This window comes from Nicotiana tomentosiformis, chromosome 5 (genome assembly GCF_000390325.3).
Source record: "Nicotiana tomentosiformis chromosome 5, ASM39032v3, whole genome shotgun sequence".
In the NCBI taxonomy this organism is placed as follows: domain Eukaryota; kingdom Viridiplantae; phylum Streptophyta; class Magnoliopsida; order Solanales; family Solanaceae; genus Nicotiana; species Nicotiana tomentosiformis.
This window is the reverse complement of record NC_090816.1, coordinates 107,112,972-107,140,449: the sequence shown is the minus strand read 5'-3', so window position 1 is coordinate 107,140,449 and position 27,478 is coordinate 107,112,972. Positions and strand designations below refer to the sequence as shown.

General features: G+C 36.8%; 3 protein-coding genes across 6 annotated transcripts in view; 2 read left to right on the top strand and 1 right to left on the bottom strand.

The window, feature by feature from the left end:
• LOC104098806 (uncharacterized) overlaps nt 1–8,276 on the top strand; it is a 52,659-nt gene extending 44,383 nt beyond the window's left edge. Inside the window, exons 1-5 of one of the 2 annotated variants that reach the window (XM_009605627.2) lie at nt 1,081–1,499; nt 4,442–6,141; nt 6,717–6,917; nt 6,999–7,150; nt 7,236–8,276. In XM_009605627.2, coding sequence (XP_009603922.1) covers nt 4,482–6,141; nt 6,717–6,917; nt 6,999–7,150; nt 7,236–7,652 — 2,430 coding nt within the window. In that variant the 5' untranslated portion in view covers nt 1,081–1,499; nt 4,442–4,481 and the 3' untranslated portion in view covers nt 7,653–8,276. Of the gene's footprint in view, nt 1–1,080; nt 1,500–4,441; nt 6,142–6,716; nt 6,918–6,998; nt 7,151–7,235 lie in introns of those variants that run through there. The other variant, XM_070175195.1, reaches the window with a different exon arrangement.
• Nucleotides 8,277–9,401: 1,125 nt separating this feature from the next.
• On the top strand, nt 9,402–17,252 carry LOC104098807 (uncharacterized). Of its 3 annotated transcripts, none has more exons than XR_686835.4 (8): nt 9,402–10,006; nt 12,076–12,323; nt 12,511–12,666; nt 12,776–12,932; nt 13,520–13,662; nt 13,757–13,792; nt 14,119–14,942; nt 15,932–17,252. XR_686835.4 is itself a non-coding variant. In XM_009605634.4 (7 exons), the coding sequence occupies exons 1-7, from the start codon at nt 9,931–9,933 to the stop codon at nt 14,845–14,847; spliced, it is 1,545 nt and encodes a 514-aa protein (XP_009603929.1). In that variant the 5' UTR covers nt 9,402–9,930; the 3' UTR covers nt 14,848–15,178. The 3 variants fall into 3 exon arrangements, 1 of the variants encoding a protein (XP_009603929.1); XR_686836.4 differs by lacking the exon at nt 15,932–17,252 and adding an exon at nt 15,082–15,178; XM_009605634.4 differs by lacking the exon at nt 15,932–17,252 and having other exon boundaries at nt 14,119–15,178.
• Nucleotides 17,253–17,811: 559 nt separating this feature from the next.
• LOC104098808 (short-chain dehydrogenase ptmH-like) lies at nt 17,812–24,733 on the bottom strand. Its single transcript, XM_009605637.4, has 3 exons — nt 24,281–24,733; nt 21,227–21,386; nt 17,812–18,324 (listed from the first exon to the last, which is right to left on the bottom strand). The coding sequence occupies exons 1-3, from the start codon at nt 24,612–24,614 to the stop codon at nt 17,988–17,990; spliced, it is 831 nt and encodes a 276-aa protein (XP_009603932.1). The 5' UTR covers nt 24,615–24,733; the 3' UTR covers nt 17,812–17,987.
• Between the last annotated feature and the right edge of the window lie 2,745 nt (nt 24,734–27,478).

Below are 27,478 nucleotides of genomic sequence, written 5' to 3'. Positions count from 1 at the left end.
ATCAGTGGGATGAAAATGTAAGGTTGATCTCACATTAGAGAAAATTAAAAGTAAAAACTAAGAGAGAAAAAATACATTTCAACTTTATTTTTCTTCTCTCTTCTTTTTTTGGTTGGATTGAATGAGTGTGTGTGATTGAAATTGGTTGAAAAATACATAAACAAAGCTATATACAAAAATTGAGCAAGATTAGAAGTGATTTAGATTGGTTTCAGGTAAAAAAATCAGACCTAATATCCAACTGCGACACGTGTATATCACGTTGTGTATCGTGTACATCAGTGTATATCACACACAGATTTTTAAGGACGTCAGTGTATATCACTTTGTATATCATGTATACAACACAATATTTTTATGGACTCCCATGTATATCACATTGTATCTCGTATATATAATACAAAGTTTCATGGATATACATAGATACACATGGTATACATGAGATAACACTGATGTACATAGCGATATACATGGGATACAATAGGAGATACACACGTGGAGTCATCTTGAACTTGAGTTTTCAATCTTAAATGTGTTATACAAAGAAGGAAAATAAAATTTTAATATACTCTTTTTGATATACACATTATTATTATGTTATACATTGTGATATATAAATAATATAATTATTATTGTGTTATATATATCTGGATATACAAATAAAAAACTAAAAAAATAATTAAAAAATATTTGGGAGTTTTTTCGGATACCAACGAAGGAAATTGAACCTAATTTATAGGATGATGATTGTTATGAGAGAAGAGAGAGAAGATTTTAAATATTTTTTGCTATTTTTAAGGAAAATAATTTTAATGGAGTTTATTTTTAGGATGATGGTTGAATCAATAGAAGATAGAGAATAACTTTAGGCTACTATATGCCAAATACTAAAATTTTAGTATTTTTTTATGTCAATAGTTGGACATAGTTGTGATGCATGCCAAATCCCAAGTGGCTTCCGGAGGAAATTTTTACGAAACAAGAGAAATTAATGGCCTAAGAGTGGCGAGTCCATTGATGAAAAAGCCCATCTAGCAGTAATTTTGGTTAAAAAGTAAGGGTAATATAGGAATCATAGACTGTCGATCTCAATCTTCTTCTGCCGTCCACTCGTCAGTCGTCACACGCAATCTTTCTCTCCGTTCTTCTTCGCGGTACACTCGTAACAATAACCCTAAACAAGAAAAATCACTTCTTTTCATCAACAATTTCCAATCCCAAACACCTAATCTCTAATTTAGATCCTCACTGTTTCAACAGGAAATTGAATTGACGTCACCGCCCTTAGAAAAGTTTCCCGTAGCCCCTTTTTGGTTTCAAATATTCCTTTTAGTAATTGTTTTGATTTTGTTTTTCTTTTAAAGTTTCTTCATTTGTTGTTTTGTTTCTGAATTTTCGATGTTTCTAATCTGATGATGCTCGGTTTTATGTGTTTACGGTGTAACTAGGGTTTTGATACTCATAAAAGTGATACAAGCCTCTGAGCCCTAATTTACAAGGTTAGTTTTTTTTCTTTTTTAATTGTTTAGCAGTAGACTATGAATTCCCATTTCATTTTTTTTTTAATTGTGCTTCCTTGCAAGGTTTATTTATGTTTAATTGATGCATTTACCTATAAGTATCACCACATTGTATTTACAACAACAACATACCCAGTATTATACCACACCGTGGGGTATGGGGAGGGTAGTGTGTACGCAGACCTTACCCCTACCCGGTGTTATCAAAGGCGAAAAGCGCAAAAAAGCTCTAAGGTCTGTTGAGGCTTTAAGCGCAAATAAAGGGTGGGATTTAATGAAAAAAGGCGCAACTGGAGAAAAAGTAAAAGTATGTATATGTAAGCATGAAAAATAAATATATGGACAAAGAAATTGAAAAAAGATTACGATAAAGTGAAATATCAATTATTTAGTGTCGCCTTTTCAGGATTACACTCATTGGCAAGGAAAAGCATGCCTTAGAACCTTTATGCAACACTGAAGCGTCCACAAAGCGAGGTGAAGCGCTCAATATATTTTGAGCCTCGCTTCAGGGCTTAAGCGCGCCTTTGACAACACTGCCCCTACCTTGTGAGGATAGAGAGGTTGTTTCCAATAGACCCTCAGCTCAGGAAAGCATAAGCACCACATTAAAGAAAATATAGACAAGGAACAATACCAAAAAGCCATATAAAAGCAGAATAAAAATAACAAGACAGTAAGGTGATCAACAATGAAAGAAAACAACGGTTAGGCAACATAAAAACCTACTACCAACAGAAAGCGAGACTGTGTGCCAATACTTCTATTATGAACTCTCTAGACTACCTACTCTACTACCCTAATCCTTGACCTCCATACCTTTCTATCAAGGGTCATGTCCTCGGTCGGCTAAAGTTGTGCTATGTCTTGCCGAATCACCTCTCCCCACCTCTTCTTTGGCCTACCTCTACCTCTCCGTAGGCCCTCCAATGTCAACCTCTCACACCTCCTCGCCAGGGCGTTTGTGCTCCTCCTCTTCACATGACCAAACAATCTAAGTCGCGCTTCCTCAATCTTGTCCTCAATAGGAGCCACACCCACCTTGTCGCGAATAACCTCATTTCTGATCCTATCTAACCTGGTGTGCCCGCACATCCATCTCAACATCCTCATATCTGCTACCTTCTTCTGGACATGAGCTATCTTGACTGGCTAACACTTAGCCCCATACAACATCGTTGGTCTGACCACCACTATGTAGAACTTACCCTTAAGTTTCGGTGGTATCTTCTTATCACACAAAACACCTGAAGCGAGTCTCTATTTCATACATCCCGCCCCAATACGATGTGTGACATCTTCACCAATCTCCCCATCCCCTGAATAATAAACCCAAGGTACTTAAAACTCCCTCTCCTAGGGATGACCTGCGAGTCCAGCCTCACCTCCCCTTCCCCTCCTTCAGTCTCGCCACTGAACTTACACTCCAAGTATTCTGTCTTGGTCTTGCTCAACTTGAAACCTTTAGATTCCAGGGTCTGCCTCCATACCTCTAATTGCGCGTTCACATCGTCTCGCGTCTTGTCAATGAATACAATATCATCTGCAAATAGCATGCACCACGACACCTCCCCTTGGATGTGACGCGTCAGTACGTCCATCACCAGAGCAAACAAAAAAGGGTTGAGTGCCGACCCCTGATGCAACCCCATCATAACCAGAAAATGGTCCGAGTCCCCACCCACCGTCCTCACTCGGGTCTTTGCTCCATCATACATGTCCTTGATCAACCTAACGTAGGCAACATGTACACCTCTAGCCTCCAAACATTTCCACAAAATCTCCCTCGGAACTTTATCGTACGCCTTTTTTAAGTCGATAAACACCATATGCAAGTTCTTTCTCTCCCTATACTGCTCCATCAATGTCCTAACAAGGTGGATGACTTCCGTAGTCGAACGCCCCGACATAAATCCAAACTGGTTCTCGGAAATAGATACACTCCTCCTCACCCTTAGTTCTACCACTCTCCCAGACTTTCATAGTATGGCTAAGCAGCTTGATACCCCGATAGTTATTGCAATTTTGGATATCACCCTTGTTCTTGTATACAGGAACTATCGTGCTCCACCTCCACTCTTCAGGCATCTTCTTCGTTCTAAAAATGGCATTAAATAACCTAGTGAGACATTCCAAGTCTGCCTTGCCCGCACTCTTCCAAAACTCCACGGGGATATCACCACATTGTATTTATTGAAAAAATTTATATCAGTGGCAGAAGTAATTTTCTCTCTTTTATATTGGATTATTATGCTTAGTTGATACATTTACCTGTGAGTATCACCACATTGTATTTGTGAAAAAACAGTGTTACCCATGTTGTATTATAGGCAGAAGTAATATTCACTCTCATAATATATGGAGGATTCATAGTAGCGGACCTCAGCTAATTTAGGATTGATTCATTTTTGTTTAAAAAAGAACTTTCATGGAACTGATATTTTTAGAATCCTTGATAAATCTGTTTCTCTAAGGAGGGGGCAGGCTTTATGTTTACTTTTCTCGTCATAAAGGCGTTTTGTTTTCATATTGGAGAGTGGTTGGTTTTTGACCTTCTCTTAATATATCCTCTTGCTTCCTTCTTTATCTTAAGCATGCCACGTTCCGAATAAGCTTCATTGTTTTCTGCATTTGTCGTATGTGAGAAATGAGCTGGGGTAGAAAAGTTATTGGCCTATGTATATCCTTTTAGAGCTAAGGTTTGCATTATTTTCTGCTGCTGATTTCTCTCTTTTAGTAGACCTTAGGCCTTACGTTGCTGTAGTGTAAGATGGTCTCTGCAGTCTAATGAGCCTACTTAATCATTACAGTATCTGTTAGTTTCAGACTCCAAAATGTTGATGTGTTCTACTTTTTGAGTGCTCTTACATTTACATTTGGATGTGTTTTCCTTCTCGTTGACTTCTTGATGGTTTGACCAGGTACCATTTTTGAATAAACCTAATATCTGGAAGAAACAGAATGTCGTCGCCGTATCCCATTATTGATAATCGACCAATTGATCAGTTGAAGGTTACAGAGCTAAGAGAAGAGCTTAAGAGACGTAAGCTACCCATAAAGGGGTTGAAGCAAGAGTTGGTAAGGCGATTAGCTGAAGCAATCCTCCAAGAGCAGGATGCTGATCATTCTAAGTCTGAGAATGGTGGTGATTCCACGCCCGGGCCAGACGAAGAAATGGCTGAGTCCGTTGATGCAGATAATCCTAATGATAATTTTGATGCTGATAATACGACAGATAAGAAAGCGGATGAGAAAATGAGCGAGATCGATGCAGCTGAAAACAGAGTGCAATTGGATGAAGGGAATTTCTCAATTGAGGAGCCGGTTGGTGGTGCTATTTCTACTATGGTTGAAAAGGATCTGGTAGCCCAAATTGCTGATGCGGAAACCAGTGCTCCGACCAAAGAGGACCAGATAGCTGAAGTTAGTGTTGTGCAAACCAGTGAACCTGTCAGTGTGAGTGTAGTGTCTGCTACAGCTTTAAGTGGACAAGGCTCGCAAAAATATGAAACCAAGAATGAGAGTGGGGATTTAAAAGAGCAGCTGGAGAATCCCATTTCAAATTCTTTACTAGTGGAGGAAAATGTCAGTTCATCCATTCTGGAAAGTCAGGTATCTGAGATCAGCCCTGTTTTAGGGTTCCAAGTAAACTCTGATTTTGTTTCCACTGATGTCTCAATTGATGGAAAAACAGAACTGAAGGATAATGTAATAGCTAATGATTTCAAATTAGAATTAGATGTTAAACCTGAGATGGTGAAGCTATTCTCGAGCAGTGATGTCCCTGATGATGCAAAATCGCATACTATGGATGTTGAGGAACCACATGACAAGAAAATGTCTACAGAAGAACCAGGCAACGAAAATGATAAATATCCTGAAGTTAGTGTTGTGCAAACCAGTGATCCTGTCGATGTGAGTGTAGAGTCTGTCACAGCTTTAAGTGGACAAGACTCACAAAAATATGAAATCCAGAATGAGAGTGAGGATATAAAAGCGCAGCTGGAGAATCACATTTCAAATTCTTCAGTGGATGAGGCAAATGTCAGTTCATCCGATCTGGAAACTCAGGTATCTGAGCTCAGCCCTGTTTTAGGGTTTCAAGTAAAATCTGATTCTGTTTCCGCTGATGTCTCAATTGATGAAAAAATAGAACTGATGGATAACGTAATCGCTCATGATGTCAAAATAGAATTAGATGTTAAACCTGATAGTGTGCAGCTATCATCAAGCAGTGTTGACCCTGGTGATGGAAAATCACAACCTATGGATGTTGAAGAGCCACATGACAAGAAAGTATCTGTAGAAGAACCAGGCAACGAAAACGATAAATATGTTGATCTAATGAAGACTGATGGCAATGGGGATTCTGCAGAGAAGTTGCAATTAGACCGGAGTCCTGGTGATGATTCCACTGAGGAGGATGTTTCAGAGGGTAAATTAGCTGATTCTAAGTTGGACTCGGTGAAAAAAATAGATGGAAAGAAAGAAATTGAAGTGAACACAAGTAGGGAGGTAGGATCTGTTGCTTCTGTGGATGATGCTAGGTCAGTTGCCCATATAGATACCAATGTTGTAGACGATGGTCCCATTGTGCAGTCTATGAAAAGAAAACCTCATGGTAATTTTTCTGCAAGAATTCGTTTCGCTATGCTTTACCACTTTGTTATGGCTTTACAGTTTTCTTTTTGTGGATTCTGATTGCTAAAGTGCCACAAGAATCTTATTTGCTCTAATTTTACTGGCTATTAGCGGATACTTAAGAGTGGAAAGAATGAGTACAGAGATTGGAGAAGCATTCCCTGTAGGCTTTATGCATATTGCAGTCGCTCCTTTTTCAAGGAACACCTCTGTATTCACTATTTTCTTTTTTTGGATTCTGGTTGCTAAAGTGTCACAAGAATCTTATTAGCTGTAATTTTACTGACTATTAGCAGATACTTAGAGTGTAAAGAATGAGTACAGAGATTGGAGAAACATTCGCTGTAGGCTTTATGCATATACCAGTTGCTCCTTTTTCAAGGAACACACATGTATTCACATTTCATTCCTCCTAATGTCTTCTGACAATGCAGTTCCGATTAAGTGCCATTTGCTATTTTATGGGAATCAAATAAATGACACTTATTGTTTACATCATTGCTCTAAAAATTTCTTAGATCTGCCCCCAATCTTATCTTCTATGTAATGCTGTAGATCAAGGAACAGCAGCTGGGAGCAATGATATTGTAAAGAGGCAGCGTAAATGGAATTCAGAAGATCTTAAAGTTCCTGAGAACAAGAAAGGTGATGCTGTGGCCTCAACTACCCCCAAGGATTTTTTCCAGCCCACTTTCAGACGCAGTTTCTCTAGATCTGATTCAGTGGCCAAGGAGGAACCACCAAAAGAACGTGTGGGTGAGTTGCCACTTATTGATGGTGAAATGAGTATATTCTGGATGTATATGGTGGATAATGTTATTATGTTGGTTGTAACAGTTCCTCCATCATCGAAAGTGCCTACTAATTCTCTCTTGATCGAGAATTTTCTGCGGCCTTTCACCTTGAAAGCGGTGCAAGAGCTACTTAGCAAGACGGGTACTGTGACAAATTTCTGGATGGACGCTATTAAGACCCACTGCTTTGTTTCTGTAAGCACTTTATTTTTTAGGTTCTCTCTCTTCCTCCTACATGTTTGTCTTGGTGAATTTTAACTTGCTGTCGAATTTTGTGCAGTTTTCATCTGTAGAAGAAGCTATAGAAACTCGAAATGCTGTATACAATCTGCAATGGCCTCCACATGGAGGAAAGCTACTTGTTGCTGAGTTTGTTGATCCCCAGGGAGTGAAAGATAAGGTTGAAGCACCACCTCAATCTCCTTCAACTCATGCAACTCCTGTGAACACAATCCCGGCTGCGGCCCCACCTTCTGCCCAGCCCCAACCATCACCAAGGCAACAGATGCAGAACAAGCAACTTCAACCGGAGAAACTTCCACCACCTCCACTTCCTGAGAAACTCGACCCTCCAATTGTCACTCTGGATGATCTCTTTAGAAAGACAAAGGCAACACCTCGCATTTACTATTTGCCTTTGTCTGATGAACAAGTTGCAGAAAAATTGAAGGCACAAGGGAAGATTATCAAGCAGTAGAATTAGGCTATAATTTATCCTAAGCTCATCTTCGGTTTCTCATGGATCAGTCTTACACTAAGATAATGGTAAGAGAGTATCATATTATTGCATCTTTGCAGGTCTGCAGGTCTTGCACGTAGGAAGCTCTGGTTTGGTTGCTGGAGAAGCTAGTTCGATGACAGTTGTCTTTTGCAAGTGTTGCCTTGGCTCCGTGATAGCTTTTCGTGCAAGGACATTCTTATAAAGCTCATTGTGTTTCTTCACCGAATCAGATCCCCAGTTCTTGCGAGCTTAGAATATTTGCATCTGTTGTCTCGTCGAATGGGAAACTTGCGGAGTTATCTCTGGAATTATAATTACTGTTGTAGTTTAGAGCAGAACCTTGGTTTCTGGGGTGTACTTTGTTAGAGTGCGGAGTTATCTCTGGAATTATAATTACTGTTGTAGTTTAGAGCAGAACCTTGGTTTCTGGGGTGTACTTTGTTAGAGTGCAGTCCTTTTGATATAATTTTGCTCAGATGTTGACGAGGATTCTTTTTGCTATTCACTACCTAGGCATCTGATTGCCTCTATTTGTCTACTTGTTATCAAACATGACTTCTATTGGTAGTCAGTAAAACAATCAACGTGAGTTTGGTTTTAGCGGACTGAACTATTATTAGAGTCTCTTACTGTACGAATATGCTAATGAATATGCTATGGGGCTTATCAATCTGAAAAAAATATGCAGCTAGGGGCTTTTATTGAATTTATTTTTTGTAAAAGAAAAGAAGTGACCGTTATAAAGCTCCTGTATCAATTCAAGTAATCTTATAAATTATAGGTGCCAACTATATGAGATGATTTTCATAAAACATATCAATAACTTTTTCCCCTCACGGCTAGGGGTAGGGGTTTAAAAAATTTATACCATACTATTTTAGTTACTTAATCAGTATAACCTAAAGTAGACTTATTGAAATTGTCACAAATATCAGTTTCTCGTCGTTATTGATACGATTCAGTTAATTTTCGGTATTACTAGAGTATAAATAAATTAAGAGTACTAAATGTTCGTTGAGTACTAATTTCACTACAAGAACTTGTATATATGCAATGCTCAACCAAGATTTTGATTTACGAGTAAAGGCAAGAATACAGACTATGCACTCCATACTCATTCTTTACCAAGAACCAATATTTTTCTATCTTAGAGTAATAACTCAACTACTTATAACCGAAATTTTGCAGTTCAAAAGACAAAATCTAAAAAAAAAAAAACATTTAACATCACCAGATTTTTTGAAAGAATACGAACATAGTATTTGACTCAAAAGATTGTGATATAAGTGGGGGAAAAAAAGAAGAAAATTAACACACTTCAGTGACTTGCTGTTTAATATACAACGTATATTTACACATATAAATTTAATCGGATCTCTTTTGATATCTTCTCAATTTATTTTAAAAAGTATAAAATTCTATCAAAATTATTCAATATGGTTATAGATTTATATCGTACCCTATGATTTTACTAAATAACCTTATATTTAGTTCGACAAGGTTTTGGTTTGATAATTTGATTGATCTTTAAAAAACCATTAAAACCTTACTCACGGCTAAACAAAAAAGAAAAAAAGAGAAGAAAATTCTTTAAAACCAAAAAACAAATATCAAAAAAATGAAAATAAAAATAAACGGTAAGTCAGTTAACCTAGCAGTAGTACGGTATAACAGGAAACCATATTTTCTACTGCACTCTCAATTAAAAAAAAGGTAGAACAATATATGATTGATGAAACCCAGAAATGAAAAATAAAATAAAAATAAAATAGGCGCAGAAATAAGAATCTCCCTTGTGCGAGTAACTCTCTTCCCTCCCTCTTTTCTTCTTACGTTCCATTCTTTCACTCTGTTGCACTTACCCCAAACAAACCCTCCTTTGGGTTTTCTTTAGTCTTTCCTTTTTGTGGGGTTTGCCTAATTCAAAATCCTTGCTATCCCCCTTCAAACACCATTTTTTTTTTGCTTAATCTTGTGATTTGCCAATCTTGATTTGTCTTTCGTTAGAAAAGAGTTTGGAAATTTTATTGGTTTTGGGGTAGTTTCTAGGGTTTTCTTCACTTTTTAAATGCAATTTACCAAGATTTGTTGTCAGTTTCTTCTCAGCATTTGCTCAATTGGATGGTTTTATCATAACCCATTTTGATTTCTTGGCTAATGATTGCAACTTTGTTTAAATTCTTGGTTTAAAGATTGCAACTTTGTTCAAATTCTTAGCTTAAAAATTGGAACTTTGTAGTGGTGAAGAGGGAAGATGAATAGTGTTTTTAATGAGCAGATACTTGCAGACAAGCTTTCGAAGCTCAACAGCACTCAGCAGTGCATTGAAAGTATGCTTCTTTATCTTTTTTATATGTATTTCTGTTTTATATTTTTTAACTTGTCTATTCTTTACCTCATTAATGGATATTGTTGGAACTCAATATCGGGTGTGCCTTTTAGATCTTGGTAGTTCTTTTCTTGTGAATTGACTAAATTGAGTACTTGTGAATTGACTAAATTGAGTAAGAACTTGTACCTCCACTTCTCTTGAATGAATCTGATAAGTTCTTTTAGAGGTTCATTCGGAAGGTTTAATGGCGATAGATGGGGTCTAACTTTTACTATTTAATATTTTTTGATTTAGTAACCTTATGGTGTTGATTTCTGTATTTACTTGTATCTGTACATTGAACTAGGTTGAAATGGTAGTCCTTTCCCAAATTGATTGTCCTATTTTCTTATTGAGTCAACTTGGCCAGTTTTTGGAGTTAGATTGGATTTAGGTGACTTTTTTTTTTCAGAAATAAAAAGCATGCCTAAAACGATAAGGAAAGTACTACAATTTGCGATATTTAGTTTCAAAACGATGAAAAGATATTTTAAAATGTTAGTCAAATATTATTTAGTTTAACTCTCAAGAAGTAAAATAAATAACCATTTTAGTATAGAGGACATAATTTTTAGGAAAAAAAGAAAAAAGAAGAAGGGTGAAGATGGAAAAATCTTGCCGTCTGATCTGGAAAGAAGTAGTGCTAGCGCTGCTTAGATACATCCTTGCATTTGCCATTGTCCATTGAGGTCAGTGAGTAGTTTTACTAAACTGACAGCGTGTGCTTCAATTGCTTCAATCTTGCTGAGTTTTTGCTTTCACTTGTGTTTTCTCTGAATAAGGTCCACATTCCGATCATTAAACAAAGTATTGCTATGGAGAAACTTGTGTTTGTCGTTTGTTGATATACTTTCGAAGTGTTGCTTCTCGGGAATCTTCGTTTGATTACATAGCATATGAGTGACTATTAATTTAGAATTGTTGAGGTGTGCGCAAGTTGACTCGGACACTACCGTATTCAAAAAAAAAAAAAGAAAAGAAGAGAGTGGAGATTATCCTTATTGACTGTCCCTTTTTTGGTCATTATAATTCTTTCATAAAGTCATAACCCTTAGACCTTCCTTTTGGAAGTTTAATTGGTCATCTAGGTGCATCCTCTGTATACATACTTCCAAGTCCTTATGTGTACTTTATTATTTTGGCATTTGTATGGTTAAGTTATCTCATTCCGTCTCTTCGGGAGGTTTTCGGTGTATTTCTTAACTCTTAGCGGTAACTAGTTGACGTTTTGTACCAACTCTCACCTTACCTTTATAAAAAATACAAATAACAACAACAAAAAATACAAATAAAAAAATCAAAAAAAAAAAAGGAAAAAAAATTCATACCACTCCATCTGGGTGGGAATAAGATTGCATTTCTCCTAGAGGTCCATAAGTAGATTAAAGTAGAAAGTTGAGTCTTCTGACCTACTTAACTTACAAGAAAGCAGCTAGTTTGTAGTAATTCTGTCCATACGGATGATTCCTATATCATAAAACATACTCCCTCCGTTTCAATTTATGTGAACCCATTTGACTGGGCACGGAGTTTAAGAAAAGAGAGAAGACTTTTGAACTTGTGGTGTAAAATGAGGCACATATATGTTGTGTGGTTATAAATCATTGCATAAATTGTTTCCAAATAAGGAAAGAGGTCATTCTTTTTGGCATAGACTAAAAAGGAAATAGGTTCACATAAATTGAAACGGAGGGAGTATATGCCATTGTTATAAGGTGTCTTTTTAGGGTTGGCATATGGAGTACTTCAAGCTTCTCAATTGCAATTTGAACACTTCTGCTGTCAATATGTGCAATGCTAGACTAGAAAATTGAACAAAAAGGGATTTCTGATGTCATTTACCTTGCATCAAGAAAACATTAGTTGCATATTGGCTGTGAGTTTTTTAAACCATTAAATGGGGTGATACTTGGAAATATCCTATTGCTTCTCCATTTGGTACTTATCCTTTCTCTGTCTTTTCTGTTTCGTCCAAACTCATATTCGTTTCCCTTTAAGTAACATCGTTTATCTTGGTTTTCTATGCAGCATTGTCCCATTGGTGTATCTTCCACCGAGATAAAGCAGAGCTAGTTGTTACAACATGGGGTAAACAGTTCCACAGTTCCGAAGTGGCTCAAAAAGTCCCTCTACTATACCTGGCAAATGACATCCTACAAAACAGCAAGCGTAAAGGAAATGAGTTTGTTACCGAGTTTTGGAAGGTTCTTCCTTCAGCACTAAAGGAGATGGTCGAAAAAGGAGATGACCATGGAAAGAATGTAGTTTCCAGATTGGTATGCTTCCTTCCCTTTTGCTTCTGAACTTTTGGCCTCGATAACCCTAACTTGTGAACGAACATGGCACAAATCAAAAGGCAAATATGCAGCTTATTTTAGCTCTTTTTTTCAGTACCTGATCAACTTGTTGCTCGAAATTTATTGAGATATAGTAGTTTGATTGTCTTACTTAAATGGTTTGTAGGTTAATATTTGGGAAGAAAGGAGAGTTTTTGGATCTCGAACGCAGAGCTTAAAGGATATAATGCTTGGAGAACAGCTGCCACCACCATTAGAGTTTGGAAGAAAGCGAAGTCGTTCTGTCAGAATAGTTAAAAGGGACTCGCGGTCCATAAAAACGGTGACATGCTCCTCATAAGGCACTTTTGTTTATGTCCACTGATTGCTTAACGTCTGTATCTTGCTTATTTTACTATTACATCTTGTTCTTACCATTGCTTTGTAACCAGAAATTGACCGTTGGAGGAACAGCTGAAAAAATAGTGTCAGCATTTCACTTGGTAATCAGCGAACATTCTACTGAAGACGAAGAAATGAACAGATGCAAGTCTGCTGTCCACCATGTTAGAAAGATGGAAAAGGATGTTGAGATGGTCCTTACAAAAGGTATAATCTGGTTCTCTATTGGACTGCAAAGCTAACATGTCTGCACTGAATTGCTCTATTATGTTGATAATAACCTGTTGCCATTGCTACTTTGAATTTTGTAAACATCAATATGGAAAAAAATGATGATGAAGATATACTGAAGGCCATGATTTGGCGGAGTGAAATGCAATAATTGAAAGAAAAATAGTCATATCAATCTGAGTGTAAAAATATCATTTTTTTTTCATAACTTCCCCAGAAAAAGGATTAAGATTATGTCGTGTTTGAGGTATGGGAGTAATGTGGAGATTCCATGTTCGAACTACAACGACAACACTTGGTCTGCATCCATCTGCCCCAGCTGTGTGGACATGATACCATAGAAACCTGTACTTGCTGGCTGTATAGGCTGCCTGGTGGATAAGTCGAGCTGCACGCAAGTTGGCCTAAACACCACCGAGAATAAAAAACAGGAATAAAGTTACAGGGGGCTGAGACCTTAACAGAGTGATAGATTAGACATCTCTTTACAATCTTTTTCCTTTTCCCAAAAAGTTGTTACTTTTAAATTATCTATGGGAATTGAGTCATATTTTCTTGTGCAGCAAAAGATCCAAAGAGGAAAACCTTATCCAAAGAACTGGAGGAGGAAGAAAATATTTTGAAACAGTGTATTGAGAAACTTAAAGTTGTTGAGGCAAACAGATTGACTCTTGTTTCACAGTTAAAAGAAGCACTAAATGAACAGGTAAGTGATAAATCCATTTGGTTTAGTCTTAGTGTTCTTGACAAATTTTCATGCTGTACTTATCGTCCAACTCATTGCTTCTTAATTTTGTCAGGAATCTGAACTAGAGAATGTTCGGACTCAGATACAGGTTTTTATCTCATTTTCAATTTTAAGCTTATCAATTTATTTTTCTTACACTGTGGTTAGTTGTTTGCTTTATCATTATCCTTTTTTGTTTGTTTTGGGGGGGGGGGGGGGGGGGATTGTTGGATGGTGGAAAAAGAGAAGTGGAGTGAAGAAAGACTTCAATATGTAATTGCGGTGAGAGGGAAAGGGAGGTGTATTGCTTCTTGAGCGCCTTCCCAATAATTGGAAATAGGGCAAGTGTGTATTTAGCTTTCTAAATGATTAAGTGGCGTGATTTCTTAGTCAAAGCACTGAGATTATGAGTAACTTTATCTATTGGATTTTCAGGTGGCAGAAGCACAGGCGGGGGAAGCCAGCAACATGCGGAAGCATCTTGATGATGAAGATTATGTGGCAGACTCAAAGCCTTTGGCTATAACATCTCAATCAAATGACACTTCTCCAAAAGCAGGACAAACGAACAAGAAGACAGCTGCAGCAATCGCAGCTGAGGTAGCTGACAAACTTACAGCTTCTAGCTCCTCTCAGTATATCATGTCATCTGTCCTCTCTTCATTTGCTGCAGAGGCGGCAAAAACTGCCGGGCTGTCAAAAACTTCATCGCTTCCAGCCACCAACAATTCTATTTCACATCCAGAAAAGTCTCTATCAGATTCAAATGTTTTAATGCCAGCACAGCCACTTAATCCTCCGCCTTATCAGTCAATGTTGGTTCCTCATCCCACAGTGCATAGTCAAATGCCAAATTCTCAGGGTCAATATCATTCACTTCCCAATCCAACACCCCAGCAGTATTTACAGCCATCGGCAGGAATGGTGAGCCCTTACGGTTATGGGATTCCCGCCTTGCCGTCTGTACCACCTCCTCCAGCACCTCCATCGTATATGACTTCAATGGTGCCTTTAACACAGCAACAATTGTCAATGGTGCAGCAGCAGCAGTCTTTAGCACAACAGCAACAAGTACCATTACCTCAACAAGCTCTACCTCCTAATTTCCGTCCTTTGCAACCTCCTGGGATGGTATACTATGCTCAACCGCATCATTCACAATGAGGAACTCTTCGTTTGACTGTCAAAGATCGTATAAGAAACAACAAATTTCAGGACACTAAGTGTTATATGCTGGAGAAGAGCGGCTGATAGTGCAGGTAATAGATTACCATTAGTGCTTAATTTTCCATCTTCAAGTCTGTTTAGAAATCTGTGATGGTTAGTGTCTTTATCCAGTGTTGTCATAGTTGTTCCTTTGCAATTTTTTCCCCCTCATTTTCTGTTTTTCCTTTTCAGCATACATGTAACACTAACATGACGGCTAAGAGGCTGCTGACAATTTTGTATTACTAGTTAAACATGATAAAAGGACTTGGCTGGCTTTTTTCTCTTCTCACATAAACTTGGTAAAAGAAATAACCAGCTATCTCCATTACACATCTGTTTTCGGTGCTTAACTCTAAGCCAAAAAATAAACAAATAATTATTGAAAAGAAAAGTCAGTGTCAGTTATCAAATGGTAAGACTAATCAATTGCGGAAAACAAAGATTTTAATCTGGGGAGATCAATACTGGCCAAGGGAAAACAGATAGAAGAATTGCAGGATCTTTGCACTTGTCAAGAGGCCTGTTGGACCGCCCCCCCCCCCCCCCCCCAAAAAAAAAAACCCACCCACCCACACACACACACACATAATCCTGACAAAGGGATTGGACATGAAACAAATTTGTAATAGGGTGCTTTCATTTGTTATGTCAATTTTGTAGTGCATTTAAAGAATCCATAGAAATGCACATGTCACACCCCTGTTTCATCAAGAAAAGGTAAAGAGTTTATGTAAAATCAGAACTTGGTTATAACATGTTTTGATTATTAAAATAAGAGTTGGGAAGTGGAAGAAGGTATTCGGACATCTGATTTTGTTTTGAAAGTAAGAAAACAGTACTATGTTGAATTGGAACTGACTGGTGCTGAAGTCTGCTGGAGGACTTGATCACCATGCATAAATAAAAATACCTCTCCTATATATTTACTTATTAAGTAAAGAAGTATACATATCTTCATATCAAAGATAAGATTGTGTGATTTGGGCAAGCATGCCATACATTTATTTGGGCAAGAATTTACATTTCTTATTGCTTTCAGCCTTTCACAAGGGGTTACACAAGCATCATTCCAGAATGAAGAGAAGGTCATTGCGCGTAACTTAGAAACACCCTATCACTCTACCTGCACAAGGTAGGGGTAAGGGTGCGTACATACTACCCTCCCCAGACCCCCACTTGTGCGATTATACGGGGTATGTTGTTGTTGTTAGAAACGCCCCATCACAATTCTTGCCATAAATTGTTCAAGGAGTAGCAGGGAGTTTGTACTACAAACAACATCAAGGATTCGTTCTCTTTCCATAAGAACTATGAGGTCTTTGGTTCAACTCCCAGCGGAGACAAAAGAAAACTAGGTGATTTCTTCCTATCTCTTGAGCTTAAATAAAGTGAGGGTTCATATAGCCGATCCCAACTTGTTTGGGACTGTGGCGTGGTTGTTGTTGATTTCTTCCCATCTGCCGAAGTGTTGGTGGATAGAGTTTTCCGATACCTGTGCTGCTGGGAGGTTGTAGGTATACGGTGGAATTAGTCGATGCGCATGCAAGCTGGTCCAGACGTCACCCTCATAAAAAAAGAAGCAGCAGGTAGCACAAGATTGCCATTATGGTTGAGAAATGACCAGTAGAAAACCAGGCTGGTGGACTCTTCTTTAGAAACTTTTGTATTGGCATGGATTTCAGTTCTGGCATTGACTAGTGCTGTGGTGCATATATGAGGTGCAGATAATAGAATTTTAATGGAAAACTTGAGATACTTTAAAAGTTCAGCAAATTTGGATAACACATGAAAGAACATTTTACAGACCTTAAGGAATCAGTTAATGCATGAGGAGCAGTTCTTGAAGCAGTAGAAGCACTTTAATGGTCCTGGCCCTGGGGCATAATACTTTCCATATCTTTTTCTCTGGACTAACACTTTCAAAGGAGGCATAAACACAAAGAAGTCAGGGCACTGAAAACAGAAACACTCAATTGCGAAGAAAACTCCTATGGTTCCCAAAATAATAATTTTCTCGACGCATAAGCATTATTTAGATGGCCTTGTAGATTGTAATTTCTCAGATATAAAGTTTTAGGGAAAAAAGAAAAAGAGCAAGGAGCTGGCAAGCAAATTTCAAGAGGAAATGCGACTCTGAAAACTATATGTGGGTAGTATTAATTTTTACGTTTATGTTTATCTTAATTTGATATGAAGACGGTTCTTTTATGCCGTAATTCATATCTATAGTGGAACTAAAGAATATTTACATATGTATTCAGGATGAAAAAACCCCAAGCGATAAGTAGAATTGACATGTATAAGTTATAACATAGTTCTTAGGAAAAAGGCCATTTTTTCACTCCCCTAATTCTTAGTTTATCAATTTGGTTTCAAAGTTCTAGCCATATTTTAAAGGAAAAATGACATTGTATAGCCGCTCTCAAAATAATAGTCGATTTTTTTTTTTTTTTTTGTATATATACACATTTCTGTACGTTATATACAAAAAAAAATATACAAATTTTATATATTTTTGCGGTTATTGGATTGTAAATAGTTTCGGCCGCGAGCTAAAAGTGAACTTTGTCCTATTTTAAAGTTGTTCATTTTAGTTCGTTTTATCTTATTTAAATTTTTTTTTTCCAAATTTTTTCTTCATGAAATTCGGAAGGAAATGAGTTTCCAATACTTTTCAAAGATTAGATCTTTTGCAATATTTCTTGGAACAAAACAGAAGTGTATAAAAGATTGAACCTAAAGAATATCTTAGCCAGGATATGCCAGTTAAGGCCTTTTTCTTGGTTCAGGAACCTAAACTAGGGACAATTCTACTTCTACACACTACATTATAGACAGTTTGAGGTAAAACCTGTTTAATCATGGTAAAAACTTGTTTAATCATCACGAATCCGACAACAAAATAAGAGCCAATTCCAATAGAAGCAAACGCGATTTCACGTTATTTTTCATTTCTTTCACCATCCAGTGAGAACACGGTATTTCATTTATGTAAATATTTATCTAAATAACCAAGAAAATAATTTGCTGATCAGATACAAAAACCAGACCTGAGCAAAGTTAAAAATCGACAATAAGAATCTAAGAATGCTGTATCAACACTTCATTCGTTTCCTGAGAATGAAATCTTTGATAAAAAGTGGAAGGTGGTACATGATTGCAGCAATAGTAGAAAAATGGCCAGTAGAAAACCAAGCTGGAGGTTTCTCCTTTAGCACGGCGTTCACCGTCCTCTTTGCAAATTCTTCTGCAGGAGTTGATCTTGGTCCTTGTGAGAAATGTGCTCGTGCCCGGATTGCTTCTTCAAATTTCTTGTATAACTTCCACTCTGGCATTCTACTGTAATTGGCAATTGCAGAGTTTCCAATGTTTGACGTCACAGCTCCAGGGACAACAGCGATGACATCAATGCCAAATGGCCGAAGTTCTAGTCTACATACAGCGCATAGTAGAGCAATAAGGACCACAACATAAACACAAGCATATGCTATTCCAAGGAGGGAACAAGAAAATAAATTTGTTGAAAGAACTAATCCGTGCTGAGGACTTGGATATTGGAGTAAACCAGCTAATAACAAGCATTGCTTAAAATAGAACTCAATCTGTCTGTCAGCTCCGGTATCAGGAACTAATTTCAGAATTATATTACCATCCAACTATAGGTGAGATAATAATAGTAAATTGAAGAAATGATGTAAGTGTATCCGCCAAGAGGATAGCTCCTCTTTTTTATAGGATAAAAATGCAATCTTTATAACTTTGGAGAAAATTTTGGGTCTCTTCATACTAAACAAAATTATTCTCCCACAACCTAGAATAAGTAACAACAACAAAAAATCCAGTGAGATCCCACAAAGTGGGGTATGGGGAGGGTAGAGTGTACGCAAACCTTACCCCTACCTTATGAAGGTAGAGAGTATGTTTCCGATAGACAACCTAGAACAAGTAAAAACGGGAATATTTTGGTGAATGAATGAATCATAACTCACCCACTAGTATCCCACTATGACCTGCTTGGACTCGGGTACATAAGCCAGCTACATCTCTTTGTCAAATGCTAGAAAAGTTGACATCTAAGTTGAGCTATTATTCTAGTCTTACCTGCTGGGACTTAAGTATACAAGTCGGCAAGGTCTTACTGGTAAAGGCTATTCAAGTTGACATCCTTAATATTGAGCTATACCACCTTATTTTATCTGATATCTCCTTCTGTTTAATCTTCTTTTTCCTTTTCCATTGCACCCTCATAAAATCCAGAATCAGAGTGGGATGGTATGGATGTGGTTAAGGAATTCTCACCCTGCAAACTTCTTTAAGCATCTCTCGCACTCATCAACACCCTCCCATTATATGGATGGACTTTGCACCTCCATGGAGTTACTTTACCAACTCAGCATCTTTTCTAAGATTTGCATCAACTTTCAATGTCGCCCAATATTTCCCATAAACTCAAAGATGGACTATCTGAGAGAGAGGATACCTAGACAACTAAAAAGATAGAGAAGGAGTTGGCTGTCGGAGATGGTAGAAGACAGCCAAATGGATGAGAGAGAAGGCGTCCAGGTCCTTTTTGAGAATAACCAAAAGTAATCCTATCTTTGTTCCCAACTTGAATGTCCTGTTTGACTTGGCATTTTCATTAAGAAGAGTTAAAAAAGGAGAAACATGTTTCTAGTTAGAAAGTGGTAAAATGTGAGGTCAGGTATTGCTAACTCTACTATTAATTTTTCAAATTTGAAATAGCTTAAAGAACTGGGTTTTTTAAAAGAACTGTAAAATGTGGACTCATAATGTTTTAGAAACTTCACTTTTAGGACGGTGCGCAAAGGGGAAAAATGACATACAATCTGGAGGGTGCCAAATTTCAGTTTTTGATCAGCTACGATAACATTTTTCATATTTCTTTTCATAAGCAACCTGTTCAATTATGATAATTTAGGATCTGGATACAATAGCATCACTCCGCGTACAACCATGAAAGGGTCATTTTCTTGGCTATCACCTAGGAACTATCTCCACCAAGCAAGGACTACTTAACATAAAATATATGTAAACCTTAGAAACACAAAGAATGCAAATACAAGTCCATAACAATGTCCAGTGTTATTAAAGGAGAAAAGCGCAAAAATGCTAGAGTCTATCGGGCTTTATATGAAAAGGGTGAAAAGGCAGAAAAAAATACAAAAATATATATGTAATTCGAGAAAATGTTAGAAGTGAGGATTCATATAACTGACCCAACTTGTTTGGGATTGAGGCTTCGAGAGTAATAACTAAAAGCACCAATATAAGTTATATAGACAAAACATTATAAAAAATCTTTATTGTTTAATGTCGCCTCTTTAGGATAAGCCTATTTTGCACCTAGCTTCGGGGCTTAAGCGTGCTTTACGCGAGCTTTTGACAACACTTTAGGCTGAAGATTTAGGAGTAAAATAAGCTTTCCAACATGAATATCACTACTCAGAAAAAATTTAACAATACTGTGAACTATGCAGCAGCTTACTTATATGTTATAACAATCAAGGTGCACAACCTGATTTGACCAGGTAACTGGTAGTAAAGGGCAGAACTATATCTCCATGTGATGCTATCAGCCTACAACACTATCTCAGTGTCTGATTTAGTCTCAAATAGGGTACTAACCAGTTAACAGACTGAACCTTGGCTTCCTATTTTCAGCCATGACTTTTGCAACCTGGCCAACAATGTGTTCTTCAGAACTACTCCATGCAAGGCAGCCCGGTGCACTAAGCTCCCGCTATGTGCGGGGTCCGGGGAAGGGCCGGACCACAAGGGTCTATTGTACGCAGCCTTACCCTGCATTTTTGCAAAAGACTGTTTCCACAGCTCGAACCCGTGACCTACTATTCACATTGCAACAACTTTATCAGTTACGCCAAGGCTCCCCTTCTTCGGAACTACTCCATAAGAAGCGAAAAAGATACTTATGAAGTCAAAAAGTTTGATCATAGGAGGAAAACAATGGCGGAAAAGTAATTTCGTTTAAAGCTGAGGTTTGAATAGGTGATGCCTCATCCGATGCAAAGGTAACTATGCGAGAAGGTGAACATGTCCAGAGAAATTTATCTGGTTTCCAGTAAATCTTAAGTATGGAGTTTGAGTCTTTAATCATAGGAGGAGAACAGAGTAAAAAACCGTAATGTGGTTCAAGGAAGAGAAAATCAACTACTTAATGACAATCTAATAAAAATAAAGCACCCAAAAACTAAAGATAGAATAAGATAACAAAGTTTAAGAGCCTGTAATAAAATTTATCAGTTTTTGCTTGGCTGCAATCCAAAACAAAGTTGGCTATAGCATACAAGCATACCTCAAGGTATCAGTAAATGAGTGTACAGCAGCTTTGGATGCACTATAAGCACCTGACCATGGTCCTGGAGCCAGAGCAATGCAACTTCCAACATTTACAATTTTCCCTTTCTTCCTAGATGCCATGTGAGGAACAACAGATTGAATTAACCTTATGGGACCTATAGAATATAAAAAATGTCATATACCCAGAAAAAAGGAGAAAAAGAGATTTCTGCCAGGACTTAGAAAAAATATAAAAGAAAGCTAAGAGAAGAAAGAATTAAAAAATGAGGTAAATAATCATTTATTCCAAATTTGACAAAGTAAAAAAGGCAGCCTGGTGAACTGAGCTCCCATTATGTGCGGGGTTTGGGGAAGGGCTAGACCTTGCATTTCTGCATACCCACACGATGACAACTTTTACCATCGCGCCAAAGCTTCCCTTCCAAATCTGACAAACTACAGATGGAAACTATTTATTTGGAAGAAATGGATATACTATGATTTTTGTTATCCGGACCAAGAGGTGTGGGATGTGAACATGGAAATGTCATTGATGATGCTAATAGTCATGCAAGTTGAGAACATTAGTTTACATAAACTAAGGTGACCATATAAACACCTACCGTTACGTGTATATACTTCCACAGTCTTTCTATTTTTCCTAGCATAATTTGATTTATTACTGCTATATTAGATTGAAAGGAAAACATTTCCCTTTAGGAAGTTCCAACAATGTGTCAATCTCCCAACAGAACAGAATTCTAACATGAACAACACTATGCATTCCGACCTTCAATCCCCAACAACCGTGCCAAGTCAAGAAGAATGTCAAATGTGGGGCGAATGGAACATTATTTCCAACCTAGCTGATAAAGTGTGTAGAAGATTATCATGGAGTTCCTAAAAGGACTCACTGCTTAATGTCATGCCAAGAGATTCCATGTTTACTTAATGCCTGGATATTAGAAGCAAGGAAATTGTCAGGAGTAAAAGGTACAATACTGAAAAGCTAGAACAAACACTAGCAACAAGATGATGTTGTTAATATCATACTGTGAAAATATAGAAGAATATACACTTAAGATGATGATGTTAATATCATACCGTGAAGATATAGAAGAACTTAGCAAAGAGGCAAAGCAAAAAGTGAGCCACTCAAGTACTAAGCACACTAGAACCAAATGGTTGAGGATAAATTTATTTCTGAAAATTCAAATATGTAGGATGGAAAGAATATGACATTTCAAAATGCAATGTTAAAGTATATTAGACTCAAATATAGTTTAGAGGACTCCACTTATATGCCTATTAGGATATCAGTCATCAGTGGTGTATATGAGATATTAGCAGCAGATTTTACATTGCGCTGCTTCTCATTCGCCTTATTCTTTTTGTTCTTGTCGATGACCCCACAAGGTTCTAAAGTTTGAATTTGGTTAATTCCAAAGTCATTTCCCATTTTCCTTGCAAATTAGTAAACTGATAATGCTTTGATAAAAATAAAAACAGAATCCAGTCAATCAATTTGGAAAATGACAGTTAACCTCTCTTTCTTACACAATATTCTTGCCTTAAATAGAGAGCTTTGGAGTTGCAATAAATAGTAGTATTGTACAACAGATTAGGTGAAAAAATCTAAGAAAGCCTATACACATTTCCAAATCTAAGTAGGTTAAACAATGTTTAAGCAATTAGTTAAACTGAATTATTTCAATTTTTGTTAAGTTACATCATCCTCACTGCTCCTCTTGGATTCATTTTCAGCGTGAGAGACATATAAGCCAATAGTTCACTGAAGTCACAGTACCTTCGTCAGTTCAAATATCCTCAGTATACTGATGGTTAAACAAGTACACAAATCAGCATAACAAATAAGTGCACATAGGCTAAAACAGATAGATCAAGTACTAGCTCTGCTAATAAATATATACTCAATCAGATTACGAAATTAAGCTTCCAAAAGTGATTCTTTGAAATAGGATAGATAGGTTGCCAACCAACCAACCTACCATGGACCCGGCACCCTTAATTATTTGTCATTGATATTTCACTGTGGTCCCGATCAATCCAGTAGGACCAAGAGCTCAGCACACCTATGGACGCCCACCAACCTATTGAGCTAATCAACTATGAGGATATAAGCTAGTTGCTTTTACCTCAACCTTATTGAAATTAACAAATTCTCCCTTGCTTGTAGAAAGAAAACTATTAACCTGATATAATCATTATCATCATGCCCCCCCCCCCCCCCCCGAGAAGAAAAAGAAAAGGGAAAAACCGTTATTTCCCTTTGGGATCAAGTACTCAAGGAAAGAGTTGGTAAAATCTGAATGATATGACATAAACCAGAAGGCTCAATATGTCTACTGCTTCAAATAAGGTAAAGTTGGAAATACCAAGATTCAGTTTTCGTTCCAAATCTATTCTAAATTTTATCAGAGTCCCCATCATTTAAGATTATCAAATCACCAATCAAGAACTTCAATAATCCAATTACCAACATGATACTTCTTTTCTAGCAAGAGAATTCAAACTCTGAACACTTATTAGAAGGTTTCCAAGAAAATTAGCACATTTTACACACACTGAGTTCAACTGAAATAATAACAAACAGTGGAAGTACAATTTTAAATTAGCAGGCTTTAAACAAGTCAAATCATATTTGTACAAACAATTCAAGTGGAAATATAATACTTCAATGTTACAAATGGTTGTCATGTTTGCTTCTCAATAATCGACCAAGTAATCACTCACTAAAAGTTACTCCTTCCGTTCCAATTTATGTGGTGGTGTTTGCTGCGCACATAGTTTAAGAAATAAAGACTTTTGAAACTTGTGATCTAAAACAAGTAGAAGATACTTGTGTGACTATAGATCATCTCACTAAGGTTAAAATAGAAAGCTTAACTTGAATAGTTTCTGAATACGGAATCTTTTTGGACAAACTAAAAGGGAAAGTATGATGGAGAGTACAGCTTATATGATACTACTAACATGAATTTGTTAAATATCTGAACGTTGTTTTAACATAACAATTCAAATAAGTAGAGTTATGTATAATGATGCATACCGAAAACATTGGTGTTGAAGGTATGTTGAATAGAAGATAAAGGGACTTCAGCAAGAGGGCCAACACACTGTACACCAGCATTGTTAACAAGAACATCAATGCGCCCAAACTTTTCAAGAACATTAGTGAGGACACGTGTCACACTTTGATCAGACAAAACATCGAGTTCTTGAAGAAAGAATCGCGGATCATCTTCGAAATCGGACATGGATGTCAGAGACCGAGCTGTGGCTACAACAAAGCAATTCTTGGATGCAAAAGCTCGAGCTAACTCATGGCCTATTCCGCCATTTGAACAACCTGTTATCAGAACTACTTCCTTAGTTTCTTCCATTAGAGAGAATTTGCAGAGACTGTAAAAAAGTTTTGAGGGGATTTTGTAAGTGAAGGAGATTCGATGAGTGCTATAAGAGAATGTACAGAGTTTGGCAGTTAGGCTTTAATGCCTATTGATGACTTCCTGGAGATTTCTGTTTTATTTTTTGGGTTAATAACACTTTTGATTCATCAGTTATTAATAGTTTTAATCCTCGTGATATGCATATGTAATTTTGAAATGTGCACTTTTAGAGCCTTTTTGGCTGCCCAAAAATTACTTATTTTAAAAGTGTTTTTGTTTAAAAATACTTTTTAAAAAGATATTTTTGTAAAATAGCAATTTGTGCATTTGAATAGTACCTTTTGCAAGCACATTAAGTTTGATCAATCTTTTCAAAAAAGTACTTTAAGTATCAAATTACCAAAAAAGAAAGCAAATGTTCAGTTATCAACTAGTATATTTAAAAAAGAGAAATGAATTTAAATATTTATTATAAAGGAATTGAATTACATTATAAAACATAAAATATAAATATAAATTAAAGAATTTTAATTAATATAAAATATAGTTATTCCAAAGCAATCACATTGAATATCTGATATTACTTATTATTTATATGATAATTTAAATATATCAAATGCATCATCCAATATAAATTAAAAATCTACTCTTATGAGACTATTCCAAAGAGGAATAGGAAAAAGAGAACAAAAATATAATTTAAAATAAAAAAGAGAAGAAAGGTATGGTAGAAATATAAAGGAAAAGGTTTAATTAATGAGAGATAATTTCAAAAATATAAATTTATTGTAAGCTTATTTTTGTCCTAAACAAATTAATTTTCTGCTTCTGCTTCTTCGAAGAAGCTAGAATTTGTAGCTTTTCCCCAAAAATAGAAAAACTGCTTCTGCTGGTGCTCAAAAGCACTTTTTTCATATTGGCCAAATACCTTAAATTTTTAAAAAGGTATTTTTTTTGACAAAAAAAGAAGTATTTTTAGCCTTCCAGAAGCTTGGCCAAACAAGCTCTTAAAGGTAGTATATATATTTAAAGATAGTATAGCTCTTAGTATGGCTCATATATTACATATTTATTACATAAAGGGATAAAAAGCATACATTTTAATTATTGAAGGTTAAGTGAGCCGAGTCACATATCACAAAAACTAAAACTAAATTTTGCCAATATCTAATGGGCCAAAAGTGCCAGAATTTTCATAAAGCACTAAAGTTTAGAGCCTAATAACTATAGTTTGCCTAATTACTATTCCTAGGTACTGTCCAATTGTTACTAGCTTGTATGACTTGCATTCAAACGCGCAACAGATGCAACATATATCAACTATAACCAAGGCGAAATACAAGAATGTATACAAAGGATACAACCTGTATCGACTGTATTTGTTCGCGCAACAAATACAACTAAGGCGAGATATAGAAAATACAAAAAAATAAAATGCTCTTGTTGAGAGTCGAACTCAAGAACCACTACCTAAGCAGACCCTCTAACCAACTTAACTACGAGAGCTTGTTGCTCTCTTGTTTCAATTCAAAACAATTAATCTCTTATTTTATGAATTTGCTATAAAATTTAAATATAGTTATGGATGATAAATTTGCTTAAAGTATAACTACGAATGATAAATATAGTATAAATGTTTGATGTGTCGCGTAATTTTCCCTTTCCCCCCTCCCCCCATCTCTCTCTCTTTTAATATATATAGGTAAAAATTTACAACACCAAACGAATGAATGCAATACACCATTTTTTCATATACAAACTTATCATTTAATTACGTGATGTATATTTTTACTTTATCTGTTAATCGTTAAGTTAAAAGATGTTCTTATGGTTTGGAGTAACCACCGAGCACATGTAAGTATATATAATATTTACACTAGTTTGCTGCAATCTACAAATACATATGTTTGATAAATTATAACGACCCGACCAGTCGTTTTGAGAGTTGCAGCCTCGTTTCCCCCATTTACTGCTCATTTTATGATTTACAATTGCTATGTGACTTGCCGGGTTAGTTGGTTCGGGTCCGGAGAGGTTTCAGAATGAGTTAAGACACTAAGTCTCAAGGTTGGAAGTTTAAATTGAAAAGGGTGACCGGATATTGATTTATGTGTAAACGACTCCGAAATGGAGTTTTGACGGTTCCGTTAGCTCCGTTGGGTGATTTTGGACTTAGAAGCGCATACGGATTATGATTTGGAGGTCTGTAGTTGAATTAGGCTTGAAATGGCAAAAATTAAAAATTTTTAAATTTGACCAAGAGTGGACTTTGTGGTTACGAGTCTCAGAATAGGGTTCCGGGAGTTGGAATAGGTCCGTGGTGTCATTTGTAACTTGTGTGCAAAATTTGAGGTCAATCGGACGTGATTTGATAGATTTCGACATCCTTTGTTGGAGTTGGAATTCCTTAGTTTCATTAGGCTTGAATTGGGGTGCGAATCGTGTTTTGATATTGTTTGATGTGATTTGAGGGATCGACTAGGTTCGTATCGTATTTTAGGACTTGTTGGTGTATTTGATTGAGGTCCCGGAGGTTTCGAGTGGAGTTCGGATGGTTAACAGATCAAGATTTGGAGTTTGAAAGATTGCTGAAGCTGGGATTCTTCTGGTGCAATCGCACCTGCGGAGCTTTGGTCGCAGGTATGAGCTGGGAAGCGCATGTGCGAACTGGAAAGGATGGGCCAGTGGTCGCAGATGCGAAGAGCATGTCGTAGAAGCGGAGTCGCTCCTATGGAAAGGTGGTCACAGAAGCGGAGAGTGAGAGAGGTTTAAAGGGGTCAGGTGTTTCCGCAAAAGCGGACATGTGAGCGCAGAAGCGCTTCCGCAGGTGCGGAGTCTGAGAGCTTAAGTGAGCTCCA